The following is an 18,595-nucleotide window of genomic DNA, read 5'->3' on the forward strand; positions in this document are numbered from 1 at the left end:
TCATATGGAATCAGAGTGGAACTGCAACCAGTTCAGAAGCCGGAAGTGTAGTGAGAGTGAAACTTCTCGCCATATTAGACATTCTCTGATATGTTGCAGATAACTAATTTATGGAACTCCGATAGGCTAACTGTGTGGGTGTGAATGAAAAGAACGATGCCTATTGAATCTAACGTGTTCCGTCCTCTCTGCTTTACTATTGGTCAGAAGGCACGTCACTCTTGCATGTTTGAGTTCTCATTGGTCCCCGCAGTGTTATCGAGCGCGTTCTTTGATGACGTAAAGGCTTGACCTTCCTGTACTAGAAGTTGATTGGGTAATCTTCGAGTCAAACATGAGCTTCTGATTTCTATTGGTTAGTTTAGACACGCCTGGCCTCCATTGCCCAAATCCCAAATCTGAAGGTTAAAGTCAGTCATTCTCCATCACACCGCACTTCAATCCAGCGGTACTTGCGTATTACTCTCCACACTCTCTACGCTCGTAATTTACAGAAATATTAACACAATATCATGTCGATATTTGGTGAAGTCCCGCTGGCTGCTCCTGTCGCAGTGTTTAAACTGTCAGCAGATTTCCGTGAAGATCAGAACCCCAGCAAGGTGAATCTGGGAGTCGGAGGTGAGAGATGCGCTTTTTAATAAACACACACTTACATCAGAGTTTACATGAATGTCAATGTGTGTATATTTTTGCATTCTCCGCCCATGCACAAACAGTTATTCTCTCTCTGTGACAGCAATAGGCCTAATAAATAATAAGACCTGAACACATCTTTCGGCATCAGTTAATGTAGATCTGTCTCGTTCTGAATTAAGATGAAATAATGTTTTTTTTTTTTTTTTTTATAATTATATGATGTTGATAGACATAGCACGTGATCACAGATCAGCTGTTTTCTGGAGGCATCAGTAACATGAGATTTTCCATACGCGATTATATGATATTAAAGGGATAGTTCACCCAAAAATGAAAATTCTGTCATTTCTTACTCACCCTCATGTCGTTCCAAACCCGTAAGACTTTTGTTTCAGTCCAAATTAATTGAGCGGTTTAGTCCAAAAGTTTCTCAAGAGACACAATCGCTTTATATTATGAACAGATTGAATTTAGGCTTTTATTCACATAAACATTCATCAATTGTAGGAATGGAAGCTCAAGCATGTTCGCTTGACGTGCGAGAACCAATGAGGTTCATTCTTGTGTGTTACGAGTCACTTTTGAGCTTCCGCAAGAACCAATGAGGTTCATTCTTGTTTGTTACGCAGAGGGTTTGAACTTGAGCAAGAGGTTTGTTCTCGCGCGTCAAGAAGGTTCGGTTGAGCTTCTGTTTATGTTCACTAAACAATGTTTATATGTGAATAAAAGCCTAAATTCAGTCTGTTCATCATAAAGCGACCGTCTCTTCAGAAAATTTGGACTAAACCGTTCAATTCATATGGATTAGTTTTACTATGTCTTTATGAATGTTTTGAACTGTCAAAGTTGTAGTTGCATATCTGTCAATGGAGGGACAGAAATCTCAGATTTCAACAAAAATATCTTTATTTGTGGTTTTGAAGATGAACAAAAGTCTTACTGGTTTAGAACAATATGAGGGTGAGTAGCCTTATTAATAACAGAATTTTAATTTTTGGGTGAACCATTCCCTTTAAACTATTATGTTTAACTACAAGAATATCATGTTATACAGTAGGCAATAATGCACACAGATCTGATATGGAATTATATTTACTAATTATGTATATATTTTTTAAATGCCACATGTCAAACCTTTGGACACACTTAATTTGTGTTTCTCACAATCTTGATGTTAAAGCTTAAATTCTTGAAATAGTTTTGTAGACTAGTATAGATGTAAAATTAAATTTATTTTATTATTCTAAAATATGGAAAAATTTCATTAAAAGTTTTGACACATTAAACTAAAGGCATATCATGACATGTAGGCTACAGTGATCTAACATTAAACCCAAATCATTGCATGCAGGTCCAGAGGCATCTAGGGTTTCTAAATATATTAAGGGATAAAGTTACTCTTCCGGCATTGGTCGTTTTCATTGGTCGCTGACTATGTGACTGATCTCCAATGAAAACAACCAATGCCATGTTAGCCGGGGGTGAATAGATTGTGTAATGTCAACAGTATTATTGTGTAGAAGCAGTCATCATGTGTGTCATCTACTGTGTAGTTATTCCTGATCCCGGTTAGAGAGCTTGACCTCGGAGGATTATCTTTATCTTCTGCTTTTCCTGACGTCCTGCCGACACCACGACTCCTGAGGTTCTGGGACAGATTAAAGACGAGCAAAGGATGAAAAGTCACCTCTAAAAATCCCTGAGTCATGATTGTGTGGACCGTTTTTGAACAGCTTCTCCTGTCCTAGTCCTTCCTCAGACTGAAATGATTATCCCTCTTGAGCAACCCAGAACACTGATTTGCAGTGTGTGACTATTTCTTGTCATACTTCTGCAGACGGTGACAAAAAAAATTCAGTATTTCTCATCTTTTTTTTTTTTAAAGACTGCTACTAAACCTTGATATGTGGCACAAATTGCTCATTGATCTAATATGTGATACATTCAGATATGCCACTTAAGTGAAATTAATGCTCTGCTTCACAGTCTTTAATTCTAAAACTTCCCCAGTTTATGTACAGAACAGAATTTATTTGGATAAGTTTTGTTCTATACTTGTGTAGGATTTGTAAATCAAGAATTGCATCAGGACATGAGCAGTACACGTTTATGTTGAATAAGCTCATTTTGCTCTTGGGTAAAAGTTCACAGATAAATCCTGATCGGGCACCCCTGATAAAAAGGAACAATTACGCATGACAAATATTGATTAGAAAGCAATTCAGTGAAACTTAGGGTGCTGTAATGTACACTATCGTTCAATAATTTGCCTTAGTAAGATTTTTACAACTTCTTTTTTTTTTTTTTTTTTTTTTTTTTTTTGCATTTAGGTTTTATTTAAGGTTGCATTTAAAAAAAAAAAAAGTAAAAACAGCAATATTGTGAAATAATATTACAATTTGAAATACCCATTCTATTTTAATATATTTAAAAATGTAAATACTGTTATATAAAATATCAATGTTGAAATATTTTTGTTTTCAAGATTCTTTAATGAACCTAAAAGTTAAAAAATCTTTTGTAACATTACAAATGTCTTTACTGTCACTTTTGATCAATTTAATGCATCATTGCTGGATAGAAGTATTAATTTCTTTCAAAAAATGAAAACTTGCTGAGCTCCGTTTGAATGGTTGTGTACAAATCATAAGTTTGCCTCTGTGTTTGGAAGTGGTCTGGTTGTAATCCTCCTCTGCTTCTTCTTTAGCCTACAGGACAGATGAATGTCAGCCCTGGGTTCTCCCCGTGGTGAGAAAAGTGGAGAAGATGATCGCTGATGACCATAGTTTGAACCACGAGTACCTGCCCATTTTAGGCCTGCCAGAGTTTCGTTCCAGTGCGTCTAAGATCGCTCTGGGTGAAGACAGTCCTGCCATCAAGGACAACCGGGTCAGATGAGACGCTAAAAATCCTGTTTTGACCACCTGTATTAATAACTGTGTGTCAGCAGCCATTTTTCAGCATCATTACTCCAGTCTTCAGTGTCACATGATCCTCTAGAAATCACTCTGATATGCTGATTTGCTGCTCAAGAAACATTTCTTATGATCATCAATGTTGAAAACAGCTGTGCTGCTTAATATTTTTGTGGAAACCATGATACATTCTTTTCTTTTTTTTTCTGTTCGAAAGAACAGAATGTAGTCGAAATACGTTATAAATTACCTTTATGTAAATTTTGTGATTAATTGAATGCAACCTTGCTGAATTAAAGTATAAAAAAAATCTTACTGACCACAAACTTTGGAACAGAAGTGGCCAAAAGTGTTATCCGGCCTAAGAACATCTTCACTCTTTATGAACACATGCAAAACAAGTGAGAGAGCCAACAAAATATTAATAACAAAAAGTCAAATAAAATATGTAGCTGTAAGTTACCCCTTTTTTGCCATATCATTTTGTCAGATAAATACCTTAACCAAGGTTAGGTTTTTGTTCTTCCCTCATATTCCTCGTATTTTGAGGGTTTAATCGAACTTGTAGGGTCATCAAAAACAAATCCCCAAACCAATTCCCTCAGGACATCACTTTTTTTGGCCACTACTGTATGTGGAGAAAAAAATAAAGAAATATTTATTCACCCACAATTCAAGTTTGACAAAAAGTTACACATTTCTCTTCTTGTTTGCACTAGCATCATTCTAATGTAGAGATTCCTGTTGTTTTTGTATTGCAGGTAGGAGCTGTGCAATGTTTGGGTGGTACTGGCGCTCTAAAGATCGGAGCGGAGTTTCTTCGCCGCTGGTACAATGGAACTGACAACACAAAAACTCCCATTTATGTGTCTGCACCCACATGGGGTGAGCACGAGACCTAATCACACATGGAAAATACTGTGATAAATGTCTTTCCGATAATAAATTGGCATAACTAATTTCATGCTGGCCTTGAGTCCAATGATTAACTTTGTGTTTATATGTTGTTGTCTCAAGTGCCAAAAATGTTTAACCAGCTTCCATGTTCAGTTCAGATTGTGGTCTTCCGTTCTAGAGAACCACAATGCCGTTTTCTCTAACGCTGGATTTGAGGACATCCGTCCATACAAATATTGGGATGCAGGGAAGCGTGGACTTGATCTGACAGGTTTTCTGGGTGACCTGGAGGTGAGTAGTGATTTTGAAATTCCATTTTCTTACACAAAACAAGCACTTTATAGTTACTTATTTATCAGTAATTGATAAGATATCTAAAAACCTTGGAATATGTGCAGAAAGAAGTGCCTTTTGCCATTTACCACTGTCATCAAACTTGAGCGTGACAGATTTGTATTTTCTGCTGGGCTCATATCAGGCCAGTACTTCAGATTTTCTATATATATTTTTTGAAAGAAATTTATATTTTTATTCAGCAAGGATACGTTAAATTGATCAAAAGTGACAGTAAAGACTTTTACATTTGTTACAAAGTTCAGTTTGAAATGAATGTGGTATTTGGAACTTTTTATTCATCAAAGAATCCTTTATTAAAATATTTAGCAGCACAAAATATTGTTTTCAACTTTGATAATAATAAGAAATGTACTTGAGCAGCAAATTAGAATGATTTCTGAAGGATCATGTGACACTGAAGACTGCCATCCTGCCATCACAGATATATTAAAATAGAAAACATACTGAAATACTGTTTTTACTGTATATTTGATCAAATAAATGCAGCCTTGATAAAGAATATATGTTCAAAAACATTACAAAAAATCGTACTGAGCCCAAACTGTAGTGTATTATGATTTCTTTACAAGGAAAACTGATCAGTTTGAAAATAAATATTTGCTATATAATGTGTAATTGAAAACATGTCTGTCCTGCCAGAGCGCTCCTGATCACTCCATCTTTGTGCTGCATGCCTGCGCTCACAACCCCACCGGTACAGACCCGACCCAGGACCAATGGAAGCAGATCGCTGATGTCATGAAGGTGAGACCATCACAATAACCCCACATCATCTGACTGTGACACCAGTGGCCAGTTGCATAAACTGCTTATACTAGTCGTACGAAAAATTTTTGCACACACATCAGAACCTGCGGCCATCAGGGCCGGACTGAAGCTGGTACCCGGGCGTGGCAGGGGGGCTCGACAGCGCCCCCTGGAATGGTGTCCGAAAACTTGGTCCATAAATCAAACACGCTTGCATGTAATAATATGAAACTCAGTACACATATAGATCTCATCGGGCCGAACAACTTTCGTGCTCTAAGTTTTACAAAAGCCCAACAGGAAGTCGGTTATTATACGTTGTTTGGAAAACGCATACAATGGAATGTGAAATACTCCTCCTAGGGAATTCATCCGATCGCCACCAAACTCGGTGTGAATGAAGTCAAGACATTGAGGATGAATTCTTGCGAACAGATTTTTGATATCTCGAACGGTTTGGCCGTGGCGAGGAAACAAATTAATGGCGAATAATGGGACACAGGAAGTGTGTTATAACTTCTGCATACATTATCTGATCTTGATGAAACTTCCGCAGTGTGTTCGTTGTAAGAGACCGATCACATGGATGTGACTATTGTGAGTCAAAGTTATAGCGCCACCAACTGGCTGCAGGAAGTTTGTCACTTTCAAAATGCTTTGAAATCACCCTCTTATTTTTACCCGATTTGCTTAAAACTTTATGTGTATAATGTAGACACACGGCAGATGTAGACCTGTGAAAGGATTATTGATATCTTAGATACTGTTGCCATGGCAACGCATCGAACTTTAATATTATTTTTTGATGCTTTTGAGACTCTTAGCATGCTTGAAATTGCATGAAACATGCAACGACAGACACATCACATTTATTAGCCAGTAGACATGTGCAAAGTTTCAGAAATGGGCGTGGTGGAATGGCTTAGTAGCGCCACCTTTTGACGAAAAGTGGGGGGTTAGATTCATCTACAGCAACAAAACTTGGTATGTATATTGTTCTCATCAAGCCGGACAGCTTTCCAATTTACAGTTATTAGCACCGACCAACAGGAAGTCAGATATTTTGGTTTGAATGTGGATTTTTCTGGAGAATTTTCTCTCCCTCTCTCTCTCTGTCTCTGTGTGTGTGAGGAGTGGGGGGGGGATTTTTCACCCTTGAACGGGGTCTGAAAACTTGGTCCATAGATCAAACACGCTTGCATGAATTAATATGAAACTCAGTACACGTACAGATCTCATCGGGCCGAACAACTTTCCCTAGGTCAAGTTTTACGCCAGCCCAACAGGAAGTCGGCTATTATGGGTTGTTTGGAGAACGCTTGCTCTGGTATTTGAAATAATTCTTCTAGGCAATTCTTTCAATTGCCACCAAACTCGGTCAGCATAAAGTCAAGACATTGAGGGTGCTAAATTGCGGATGGATTTTTGATATCTCGTACGGTTTGGCCGTGGCGAGGAAACGAATTTATGGTGAGAAAAGATAAAAACGAAGTGTTATAAATTCTGCATACATTAACTGATCTTGATGAAACTTCAGCAGTGTGTTCATGGTAAGAGGCCGATCACATGTATGTAACTATTGTGAGTCAAAGTTATAGCGCCACCAACTGGCAGCAGGAAGTGTCACTTTCTAAATGCTTTTGACAAAAGTGAGGGGGCTAATTTTATGTACAGTCACAAAAATAAGTACACATATTGGTCTCATCGAGCCGGACAATTTTCTAATTTACAGTCATTAGCTCCGAGCATCAGGAAGTCAGATATTTTGGTTTGAATGTGGATTTCTTTGCAAAATCAGCCTCTGAATTTTTACCCACTCCTCTTAAGTGGTTTATTTTATTCCCACCAAACTTTTTCAACATGATGAAAATACATTAAAGATGCTAAATTGTAAACAGATAATAAATATCTCAAACGGTTTTGCTATGGCGAGGGATTAAAGTAATGTCAAAAATGGAAACACTAAAAACCTCCTATCTTCTAAAAATGTAATTATACACCATTTATTTCTATATAAAATTATACAAATATCAGAACTAAACCCATTTTATTCTTTTTTTTTTTTCAAATTAATAATTGTTTAAGTTTAAAAACATCCAGAATGTTTTTTTAGTCCAAAAAATAAATAAATTATGTCATTCATAGTGCTATACTGCCCTCTTGTGTTCAAAGTCAGGTAGGCCTATTGTATCTATATAAAAATATACTAGGTATGTGACAGTGAGGAATATTTTACCACCGGTTAATCAACGTGTGACACCGCTGGGGGCTTTTGAATTGCTAACTTAAAAACGAAAGTAAATATGTTTGTCCGCACTGACATGGATAATGGTGCAGAGCGAGCGTTTTCAATGAATTCCTATGGAAGTAGGAATGAACTAAAAAACGTCCGCTCATCTCTGCCCGTTCCTCGACACACACACACACACACACACACACATATATATATATATATATATTATTTATTTATTTATTTTTGTTACATAATATATAATGTATATATATATATTTTTTTTGTTACATACATATATATATATATATATATATATATATATATATATATAGCTGCGAGCAGCGATTACGGGCCCAAGCCGGCGGCACCGCCACCCCGGTGCCTTTAGGTAACTTTATATAACCGGCTTTATATATATATAAATGTAACAAAAAAAATATATATTTTTTTTTCTTTAAGACTGGTCCTACATTTTTAAAGTCAGTTACATAAAAAGGTAGAACGATCTAATTTGAGATTGATTACCTCTTATCTAACTGTTAGTTGGTCAAACTAGTTCTTAAAGGGATATTTCACGCTAAAATGAAAATCATAATTTACTCACCCAGGTGTTGTTCTAATGCCTTATGCTCTTCTTTATTTTATGGAACACAAAAGGAGAATAATAATAAATAAAAAAAAGCGACCTGCATCAAGCTGGTATATTCCAAGTGTTCTGGGGGTTTACGATATGATATGTAATGTATTATTTAACAAAAATCCTGACCTTGGCCGCTGGTCTTCTATGAAAGGCTACGTCAAAATAACAAATTATTTGAAATGAATTCTGTGGTTGGGAAAAGATGTGTCTACCCTTTTAAATCAAGACATGACCAAGTTTTATATACAAGGTGTCAGATAGGTCATACTAGACAGACTGACGCATGGGCATTTATTGAAAGGTGAAGAAGCACCAAAATGTCAATACTATAGTACCATTAATCTTGTCTATAAAACATACTTTTGGACTGCCCAATTTTTTATGTTATGAGACACCGCTTTTTATCTGGACAAACTTTTAAGGACTTATTTATGGATCCAGAAAAACTTCTAGCAAAAGCACATCTTTTATCGAATTGTACTTCTTTTTAGTTTGAATTGTTTTAAAGTTGAATTGTATTAAAATGTTGGTTTTCATTAAATTGTATTTATGATATTATGTTGTTAAATGTTTAATATGTTTCTGCAGTGTAATAGCTGGTGATGCTAAACTCAAATATTACTACAACTACTACTCATTAAATAATACATAAAATGTCATATCGTAAACCCCCCGAACACTTGGAATATGCAACACGTTGCATGGGATCATTCTGTGATACTTTTACATCTTTTTTTAAAAAGCTTGACGTTAGTCGCTATTCACTGCTATTATATGAACGAGCGCAATTCTTTTTTTTTTTAATCCCCTTTTGTGGTCCATAAAAGAAAGAAGAGCATACTTCATTAAAACAACACCAGGGTGAGTAAATTATGACTTACTTTTAATTTAGGGTGAGCTATCCCTTTAAGAAACAGTCTTAACATAGAGGCTAAGTTTATGCAACGGGTTTAGAACATTGAAGTACATGATACAGAAATGGAACTTAATTGCAATAAGCCATTTAGGCACAACCTGCAATTACAACCTACTGTTGTCCAAATTTAAACTCTTGATGGTTTGATGAATACAGAGTTAACTATTGCATAATTACCTAAACCCAAAATATAATATACAAATTGTAGAGTCAGACAGGACAAAGAATGTGAAGAGTTGCATCATTGGAGCTGTAATTCCCCTTTGTTTTCTAACTTTTTTTTCTTCTCTCTCCTCTCTCTTCAGCGAAAGAATCTGTTTGCCTTCTTTGATTCAGCCTATCAGGGTTTTGCCTCAGGAAATTTAGACAAAGATGCCTGGGCTATCCGCTACTTTGTGTCACAGGGTTTTGAATTGTTCTGTGCCCAGTCGTTCTCAAAGAACTTCGGCTTGTACAGTAAGTGATTCCAACAGGTTGTACATTCCTCGCTACAGATTACATTTTAATGCCGGAACCATTTGATTTTAAAGAATAACCTGACTCCACAGATGAGAGAGTGGGGAACCTGACTGTTGTAGCTGAAGACCAAGACAATTTGAATCGTGTTCTGTCTCAAATGGAGAAGATCGTTCGGATAACCTGGTCCAATCCTCCGTCCCAGGGAGCTCGTCTGGTTGCCATCACACTCAACACCCCTGAGCTTTTTGCTGAATGGTAAATGCAATTCAAATGAATCTAGTTTTGTTATTTTAAAGAATATATGTACAGTGCTGGTCAGAATTATTTGCCCCCTTGGTAAATATGATCAAATATGGCTGTAAAAAAAATAAATCTGCATTGTTTATCCTTTTGATATTTTATTTAAACGCAATGCAAAAATCTAACCTTTTATTGAAGTAAAAGAATTGAAAGTGGGGGGAAAATCACTATGAAATAAATGTTTTTCTCCAAAACACGTTGGCCACAATTGATACCCTTTTTGCAATCTCCTTTTGGCAAGATAATTGCTCTGAGTCTTCTTTTATAATGCCTGATGAGTTTGGAGAATAACGACAAGAGATCAGAGACCATTCCTCCATATACAGAATCTCTCCAGATCCTTCAGATTCCCAGATCAATGTTGGCGCTTCTCTTCAGTTCAGTCAACTCATTTTCTATAGGGTTCAGGTCAGGAACTGAACAAGATGTCCAGGACCTCTGGCAGAAAATTAGGCCCACAGCATTAAAGATACAGCACAGTATTTCATTTTACACATGGGGTACTTTTTTTTATCCCTGTATGAACCAAACCCATATTAAGTGTTTGCTGCCAAAAAGCTCTTTTTAATCTGTCCATAGAACGTTTGAAAAGTAACCGACACTACTGGAACTTCAAATGGGACGGGTTCTATGGTCAGATGAAACAAAAAAATTAGCTTTTTTGGCAGCAAACACTTAAGATGTTATAAGAAATCTTATAATGGGCCATGTTTGGATCTTCCAACAGGACAGTGATCCAAAAACAAATATCAAAACAAAAATGGGTCACTGAGCACAAAACCAAGCATCTGCAATGGCCATCCCAGTCCCTGACCTGAACCCTATAGAAAATGAGTTGGCTGAACTGAAGAGCAGCGCCAACATGGATCTGGGAATCTGAAGGATCTGGAGAGATTCTGTATGGAGGAATGGTCTCTGATCTCTTGTCGTTATTCTCCAAACTCATCAGGCATTATAAAAGAAGACTCAGAGATGTTATCTTGGAAAAAGGAGGTTGCAAAAAGTATTTAATAAAAGGGGCAAATAATTGTTCACAATGTGTTTTGGAGAAAAACATTTATTTCATAATGTGATTTTTTATTTTTTATTTTATTTTTTTACTTTCAATTATTTTACTTCAATGAAAGTTTAGATTTTTGCTATTTTCTTTTTAAATAAAATATCAAAAGATTTTTTTTTACAGCCATCTTTCATCATATTTACCAAGGGGGCAAATAATTCTGACCAGCACTGCATGTAAGACCTGTATACAATACCATTCAAAAGATTTTATTGCTTTTGAAAGAAATTAATAATTTTACAGACGATTTTTATCTCAAATACATTTTTTCTTCTTTCTATTCATCAAAGAATCCTGACGAGGCATCCTCACAGTTTCCACAAAAATATCAAGCAGCACAATTGTTTTCAACATTGATAATAATAAGAAATGTTTCTTGAGCAGAAAATCAGCATATCAGAATGATTTCTGAAGACGCTGTGTCATTTCTGTGACACTGAAGACTCATGATGCTGATGCTGTAATGATGCTGAAAATTCAGCTTTGCCATCACAGGAATAAATTACATTTTAAAATAGAAAACAGTTCTTTTAAATTGTAATAATAATTTAACAGTTTAACTGTTTTTACTGTATTTTTGATCAAATTAATGCAATCTTGGTGAGCATAAGAGACTTCTTTTTAAAAACGTACCGACCCTAAACTTTTGAATGGTAGTGTTTGTGAATTTTGCATGTAACATTTAAAGGGATAGTTCGCCCAAAAATGAAAATTATCCCATGATTAACTCACCCAGAAGCCACCCATAGGTGTATATGACATTCTTCTTTCAGACAAATACAATCAGAGTTATATTAAAAAACGTCCTGGCTCTTCCAAGTTTTATAATGGCAGTGAATGGCCGTTTATGTTTTGAAGTCCATAAAAGTGCATCCATCGATGATTAAAGTGCTCCACACAGCTCTGAGGGGTTAATAAAGGCCTTCTGAAGCGAAGCGATGCATTCGTGTAAGAAAAATATCCATATTTAAAACTTTATCAACTGAAATAAATAACTAGCTTCCAGCAGACGGCCATATGCATTGATTTACAAGTCTAAAACGAGAATTTGTAAAGAGAAATGTCAGAAGAGCTTGAGTTTGTTCCTCAGCCCTGTTTGTTTGAACCGCGAGAGGTGTCAAAGCTTACAGAGTTATATTAATGTATTGATATGAATTGAAGGTCAGTGTATGATGTGATTATTCTTTTGGCATTTTCTATCTTCCAACAGGAAGGACAATGTAAAGACTATGGCAGACAGGGTCCTGTTGATGCGTGCTCAGCTGAAAGAAAAACTAAAAGCACTAGGAACTCCAGGAACCTGGGAGCACATCACTGAACAGATCGGCATGTTCAGCTTCACAGGACTCAATCGTAAGCACCTCCTTTACCTAAGATTTCTGTATTTGAATTTCATACAAAATTTCCATCCATTGGGATTACGCAGTTATTTTTTTGAGAGTAAGTGTCACTACTTAGAAAAGCCATAATTTGTTTGTATTTGCCACTTGATATTTTATCTAATTAATTGTATGCTTTTCTAATTCACATCACTAAGCCATTTCAAAATGTTCTGTTTTACAGCTAAGCAGGTGGAGTACATGATAAAAGAGAAGCATATTTATCTAATGGCGAGCGGTCGCATCAACATGTGTGGCCTCACCTCCAAGAACATCGACTATGTGGCCGAGTCCATTCATGAGGCCGTCACATCAGTCCAATAAGCACCTTTACCACACTTCCTGTTTGTGTGTGTGTGTGTCCACATGAACATAGACGCACACAGACACACACACATACTGCTTTTCCTCAGCTTTTCCTGGTCTAATTTACTCATCAGCATTTCGACATCCTGTTTTAACTTGTAATTATAAGGTGTTGAATCGGTCCCAGAAGATATACATTTCCTTCTCCTAAATATTCTCTGTAGTGAATATTTCAAATAATCTTGTTTGTATGAATAATCACTTTGTGGTAGAGTTACAGTCAACCAAACGTCTTTGGATTTCATTGACCTGAAGTTCCATCTTGAATGTTTTTGTGATCTTTCACATTAAATTCACACAGCTTAGTGTCACTGAATCAGTTATATAAAGTTGAAGGGGAAAGATCTTAAGAACTAGCCCTATCTTAACTTGTTGATTTTTATTATCACATTTCTGAACCTTTCAGTGTATTGAGTGCTCAAATGAAGGACAATGTGCATGTTTCAAGTTTTATGTGTCTGTATACATTGAGAAACTTGCACACAGAGACGACTCGACTCTAGAACTTGAATGACTGGGGGCATTAGATTCACTGTTAATTCCAGTGTGATTTGTTTGTCACCTGATGCACTTGAAATGGTTTGAAGCAACATTTTACCTTTAAATCAACTTTTTGTGATTCACTTTTAAACGTATTGTAACTGACAAACCTGGTATTGTGTTCTGTGTGAATAAGTGCATTCTGGCATATTGAGTCTCTGACAGCTGAGGGGGAGTGAATTAATACAGAAAAGTGATTTGGGGGTTTAATATTCTTTTAAACTTTTCGTCTTTGATGATATTTTTTCATGAACTTCTGGGTTGTGAAGACCCCAGGCATTCTTTTGCACTTTATTGTCTTATGTTTTTTAAATCTGCTGATTCTGATCCATCACTTTCACTGCTGTGTTCAGGCTCATTTGTGCAAGACAGTGCTGTTTATTGAATGATTGTGTCATTAGTCCAAGTACTCCCACCCAGCTTAGTCTTGTAAGATCAAACCTCTAGGAGTATAAAAGCTCTTTGAGCACAAATCGACTATTCAAAGTGCATTGAAATAAATGAAGATGATGAATGAACATGTTGTCTTACATGTTTTATTAGCACAAGTATACAGTTGTAATCGAAATTATTCAACTCCCATTGCAAATCAGGTTTATTGGCAAAATTTACAGACTTTCAGCAGTTTGCAATGAACAAATCAAACAAAAGGAATTGAAATAGTGTTTTCCCCAAACTTCTGTAGTCTCAAAAGTCGAATCCCTCACAACAGCACAAATCTGCAAAAAAGTTGTCTCAAGCAGACCTGATGCAACTAATCAAAGACTTATGAAATATCTCAAGTGGCTAGGTTTGGTGAGTATCACGTTTGACTGCATGTTAGAAATATGGTCGAAGAGAAGAGAAGAGAAGATATCATCGCACTTCACAAAAGAAACAGGATACAAAAAGATAGAGAAGGTACAAAATGTTCCTAGAGACACCGTTGAAAGCATAGTGCACAAGTTCACAGTTAAAGGAATAGTGGTTACACTACCTGGACGGGGCAGATAAAGGAAGCTATCAATGGCTACAACCAGATTTCTGAGAAGGCAGATTCAGAAAAAACATCAAAAGACCTTCAGTAAGACTTGGTGGCAACAGGCACTGAGGTTTCAGCTTTCACTGTAAAGTCATGACAGAACTCGAAGACATGCACCACTACTGACCCAAAAGCACAAGAAAAGTGCTCAAAATCATATAAATAAGCCACAGAAGTTCTGTTCTGTGAAGCGATTAAACAAAACTGGAACTTTTTGGCCCTATGGATCAACTATATAACCCTATGGTCTGGAGGAAGAAGAATGAAGCATATGCTGAAAAGAACATTCTGCCTACAGTTAAGCATGGTGGTGGCTCGATGATGCTCTGGGGCTGCTTTACATCCTCTGGCACTGGAAACCTGCAGCATGTGGAAGGCAAGATGGATTCATTGAAGTATCTGGAAATCCTAAAACGTCATGTCATCAGTGAGGAAGCTGAAACTTGGGTGTCATTGGACCTTCAAACAGGACAATGCATATATCAGGAGAACTTCTCACAAAAAAAAAAAATCTTTGCCTAATTCACAATAGGTTTGTGCGCACATAAACTTGTTCTTAACATCTTTCTGATGTTAGTGAATTTGGAGTATTCTAAATGAATGGTCACGTGCACAAGGTTATCAATTTGCATAAAACATGCCCAAACCATCTCCATATAAGGGCTTTCCTTACAGCCATTGTCATGCTGGTCAAACTTGTTTGCAGACGTGCCTTAGTCCAATTCTCGAGCATTTCAAAGTGTGTCATTCTCACCAGTTCTCAAAATAAAGACTTTTTTTACAGACCTCTCATTAGCCGGCTGTACTGCTATACGCTATCTGCATTATTCAGATAAATAATGCAGCTTTCCTTACTCTTAAACTGTAGTATATGATGGAATATATTTAAGATGAAATTAAATTCTATTATTTAATACTTTTATTATATCATTTTATGGATTACATAGCTAAAATATAACTTCTTAACACGATTATAAGGCCATATAGACTAGACTAAGTGCTTTTCACGTGTGGTTTCAGTTGTTCCTCTATTCTTTAGTAAATTTAGAATAAATTCTATTACGAAATTTTGTTGAATCGTGATTTGTTCTTAAAATCGTTCGAACGCACATTTCACGCTCAAATTTGTGCGTACGCATGTGAATGAGTGAATGAGACCCAATGATCCCAAGCATACCTCAAATTCCACCAAGGCTTGGTCGCAGAAGAAGTCCTGGAAGATTCTACAGTGGCCATCACAGTCACCTGACTTGAACCCCATAGAAAATCTCTGGTGGGATTTTAAGAAGGCGGTTGCAGCACGCAAACCCAAGAATATTACAGAACTGGAGGCCATTGCTCATGAGGAACGGGCTAACGATTCCTCAGAAACGCTGCCAGAAGCTGGTGTCAGTTATACATCTTGTTTGCAGCAGGTCATAACAGCAAAAGGGTGTTCTACTAAGTACTAAAGATGCTTTCCATGAAGGGGTTGAATAATTTTGAGTCATTTAAAGTTGCATTTTCAGTTGAATTTGGGGAAACCACTTAATTCGTTGTGTTGAGCTATTTCAATTGCTTTTGTTTGATTTGTTCATTGCAAACACCTGAAAGTGTAAATTTCACCAATAAACCTGATTTGCAATGGGGGTTGAATAATTTCAATTACAACTGTATATAAGTATTAAGTATAAGTAAGTATAAGTATTTCTTACAGTCTTTTTCTACAATTATTATCTATTCAAATTATAAACATGCCCATTTTAAACTTGCTGTGACAGGGTTGACTTAAGAAACTATAAGTTTTGGTTCTTTACAAATCTGTAACCATATAAGTTTGGGGATCAAAAGTTTAGGAATCTGCCATTTTACAGGCACAAATCACACTTCTGACAGTTGGGCCATAGATTCTGAATGATCAAGTGGCATTAGCTCCATGATAAGCATATTCAAAGAATGTGTTCTGCCTCAAAATAACAACCAGGAAAGGTTATCCTGAAATAGCCCTGCAGTCAAACCCATAGAATGTCAGACCTCAACAAAGTTTCTTTACACTCACGTACACTCACGTGTTTGGGGTAATGCATTACAATTAACATGAGTTATGTAATCAAATTCCCATTTTTCAAGTAATCAGTAAAGTAATGCATTACATTTAAATGTATAAAAAAAAAAAAAGAAGAAGAAAAAATAATCTGAGCTACTTTTTCAAACAAGCAACGCAAGTTACTTTGTTTTTACCGACTGACACCTCTCCAGTCCCCATGTTGAGAGAAATTGGAAGTATATAGGTGTTGTGTGCGCTGTGTAAACATTATGGTTATTGTAGTTCTAGAAATGTGAGCATGCATTTCTCAACATTTACTCAACAGATTCAGTATTCCTCAAAATTAATAAAAAAAGTGAAATGAAAACTCAGACTATTACGAAAACCTGCAATATGTTAGACAACACAAGTATACTTTATGTATTTAATCTCACTTTATTAACAAATGTCTTTGCTGCCCGAGCACCAATGATGTAAGGACCCTCTTGGAATTGCTCTGTTTATTTTATTTTATTCATTGCTGAAATAAGAGTGTTAAAATGTATTTTCCTGCGTCCTATTCTTCTGCAGTCCAGAATGACAGCACAGCTGAAAGGTTTGTTTGAGCCGAGTCCTCTACTGTACAGGTGTGAATTTGCATTTCCTTCAGCCTGAGGCTTATTCATTTCACTTTTGGTGTGAAAAGGCCTTTACTTTTGCCAACAAAAAACAATAAAGCCTGGCCCATGTGAGAAAAAGTAACACAAAAGTAATGTAACACATTACTTTCCATAAAAAGTAACTAACACAATTAGTTACTTTTTTAGAGAGTAACACAATATTGGGGCTGTGCAACGATTAATCGCAACCAAAATAAAAGTTTGTGTTTACATAATATATGTGTAATACACACATGTATATTTAAGAAAAAATGTGTTATTTATGTATAAAATATTTATTATTTCTATATAATATAAATATATATACATGTAAATATTTCTTAAATATATACATGCATGTGTGTGTACTTATATATACAAAATAATTATACACAGTACACACACATATTTTGTAAACACAAACTTTTATTTTGGATGCGATTAATCGTTGTACAGACCCATGTAGCAAGAGAAATTTGATGATTTTGATCTAAAAGTTTCTCATGAATTAAAAATGGATCTGTGTATAAATACCATAAAATCCCTTTTGTAGTATTGGTTAAAATCAGCATGAAACGGAGGTTGCGATAGTCTTTTCTTCCCTATAGTGACATATACCCGAGTGAAACGGCCTCTCGAACAAGAAATATTGTAGGGGGGGCCTTGATTTTGTCCATCAGGAATTGATAAGATGGTGGTGGTTTGCTATTGGTCAATCTAACACGAGTGACAGGTTGTCCCGCCCTCACGCCAGTAAACACATCATCACAGGAGAGATGTCACTGTAAGAGGGAAGGGGTTCATTCTGATTAAAGATTACAAGGGCATGTGAATTTCAACAAAATTATGTGCACGGATAATTAATTTATATTAAATACTGCAATAAAAATGTCAATCTTGATTTCATGGTGACTTTCATTGTACTGAAAAATTATGTTTTCCAAGACATATTTGATTCAAATCTTAATTTATTGGGAAGCTAGTGGTACTTTTCATACTAAAAATACCACATCACCACTTAATAGAACATTTGATATTCTCTTTATATATATTTATATGTCCTTTTTTAATAAATTCATTCACAATTCATCAGGTGCTTTCAAATAGAAGTCTTTGTAAACTCTGTAGAAACATATATCTATCCTTCGGCCAACCCCACTGTACAGAAAGTGAGAGCTAGAGAGGAGTTTCTCCACGTCTTTAGCAAATACCTACAGTTTAAGGCTTAAATATACACGTCGTCTAATGTGTTGTCTCAGTGGATTTTGTGCATGTCTAGTCTTGTCAGTCAGTACTTGTGTTTGTTTGGATGGGTTGATTCAGACGTCGGCATGCGTCACACAGTCCACCCTGCAATGCAGCACTGTGACGTGAAAAGGGCTGTTCCTCTTTCTCTCTCTCTCTCTCTCTCTGTCAGCATGTGCTCTCCGTACAGTGGCTTTAGCTCACAGTATTGCACAAC

The 18,595-nt window shown here is 36.2% G+C and overlaps 1 protein-coding gene across 1 annotated transcript; it reads left to right on the plus strand.

The window, feature by feature from the left end:
• The first annotated feature begins 378 nt into the window (after positions 1 to 378).
• On the plus strand, positions 379 to 13,966 carry got1 (glutamic-oxaloacetic transaminase 1, soluble). The gene is made up of 9 exons (XM_084092605.1): positions 379 to 621; positions 3,347 to 3,528; positions 4,316 to 4,439; positions 4,630 to 4,742; positions 5,448 to 5,552; positions 9,650 to 9,800; positions 9,893 to 10,058; positions 12,374 to 12,516; positions 12,727 to 13,966. Exons 1-9 carry the CDS (start codon positions 513 to 515, stop codon positions 12,864 to 12,866), a joined length of 1,233 nt encoding a protein of 410 aa, XP_083948731.1. The 5' UTR covers positions 379 to 512; the 3' UTR covers positions 12,867 to 13,966.
• Positions 13,967 to 18,595: the final 4,629 nt, after the last annotated feature.

The sequence above is a fragment of the Abramis brama genome, assembly GCF_963993115.1.
Source record: "Abramis brama genome assembly, chromosome: 19".
Taxonomy (NCBI): Eukaryota; Metazoa; Chordata; class Actinopteri; order Cypriniformes; family Leuciscidae; genus Abramis; species Abramis brama.

Bases quoted from the DNA above. Each gene is read 5' to 3' on its own strand.
- got1 (XM_084092605.1), top strand. From the start codon at position 513: ATGTCGATATTTGGTGAAGTCCCGCTGGCTGCTCCTGTCGCAGTGTTT. The intron at 9,801-9,892 runs GTAAGTGATTCC...CTGACTCCACAG, and splicing joins AAAGAACTTCGGCTTGTACA to ATGAGAGAGTGGGGAACCTG. The intron at 10,059-12,373 runs GTAAATGCAATT...ATCTTCCAACAG, and splicing joins CCTGAGCTTTTTGCTGAATG to GAAGGACAATGTAAAGACTA.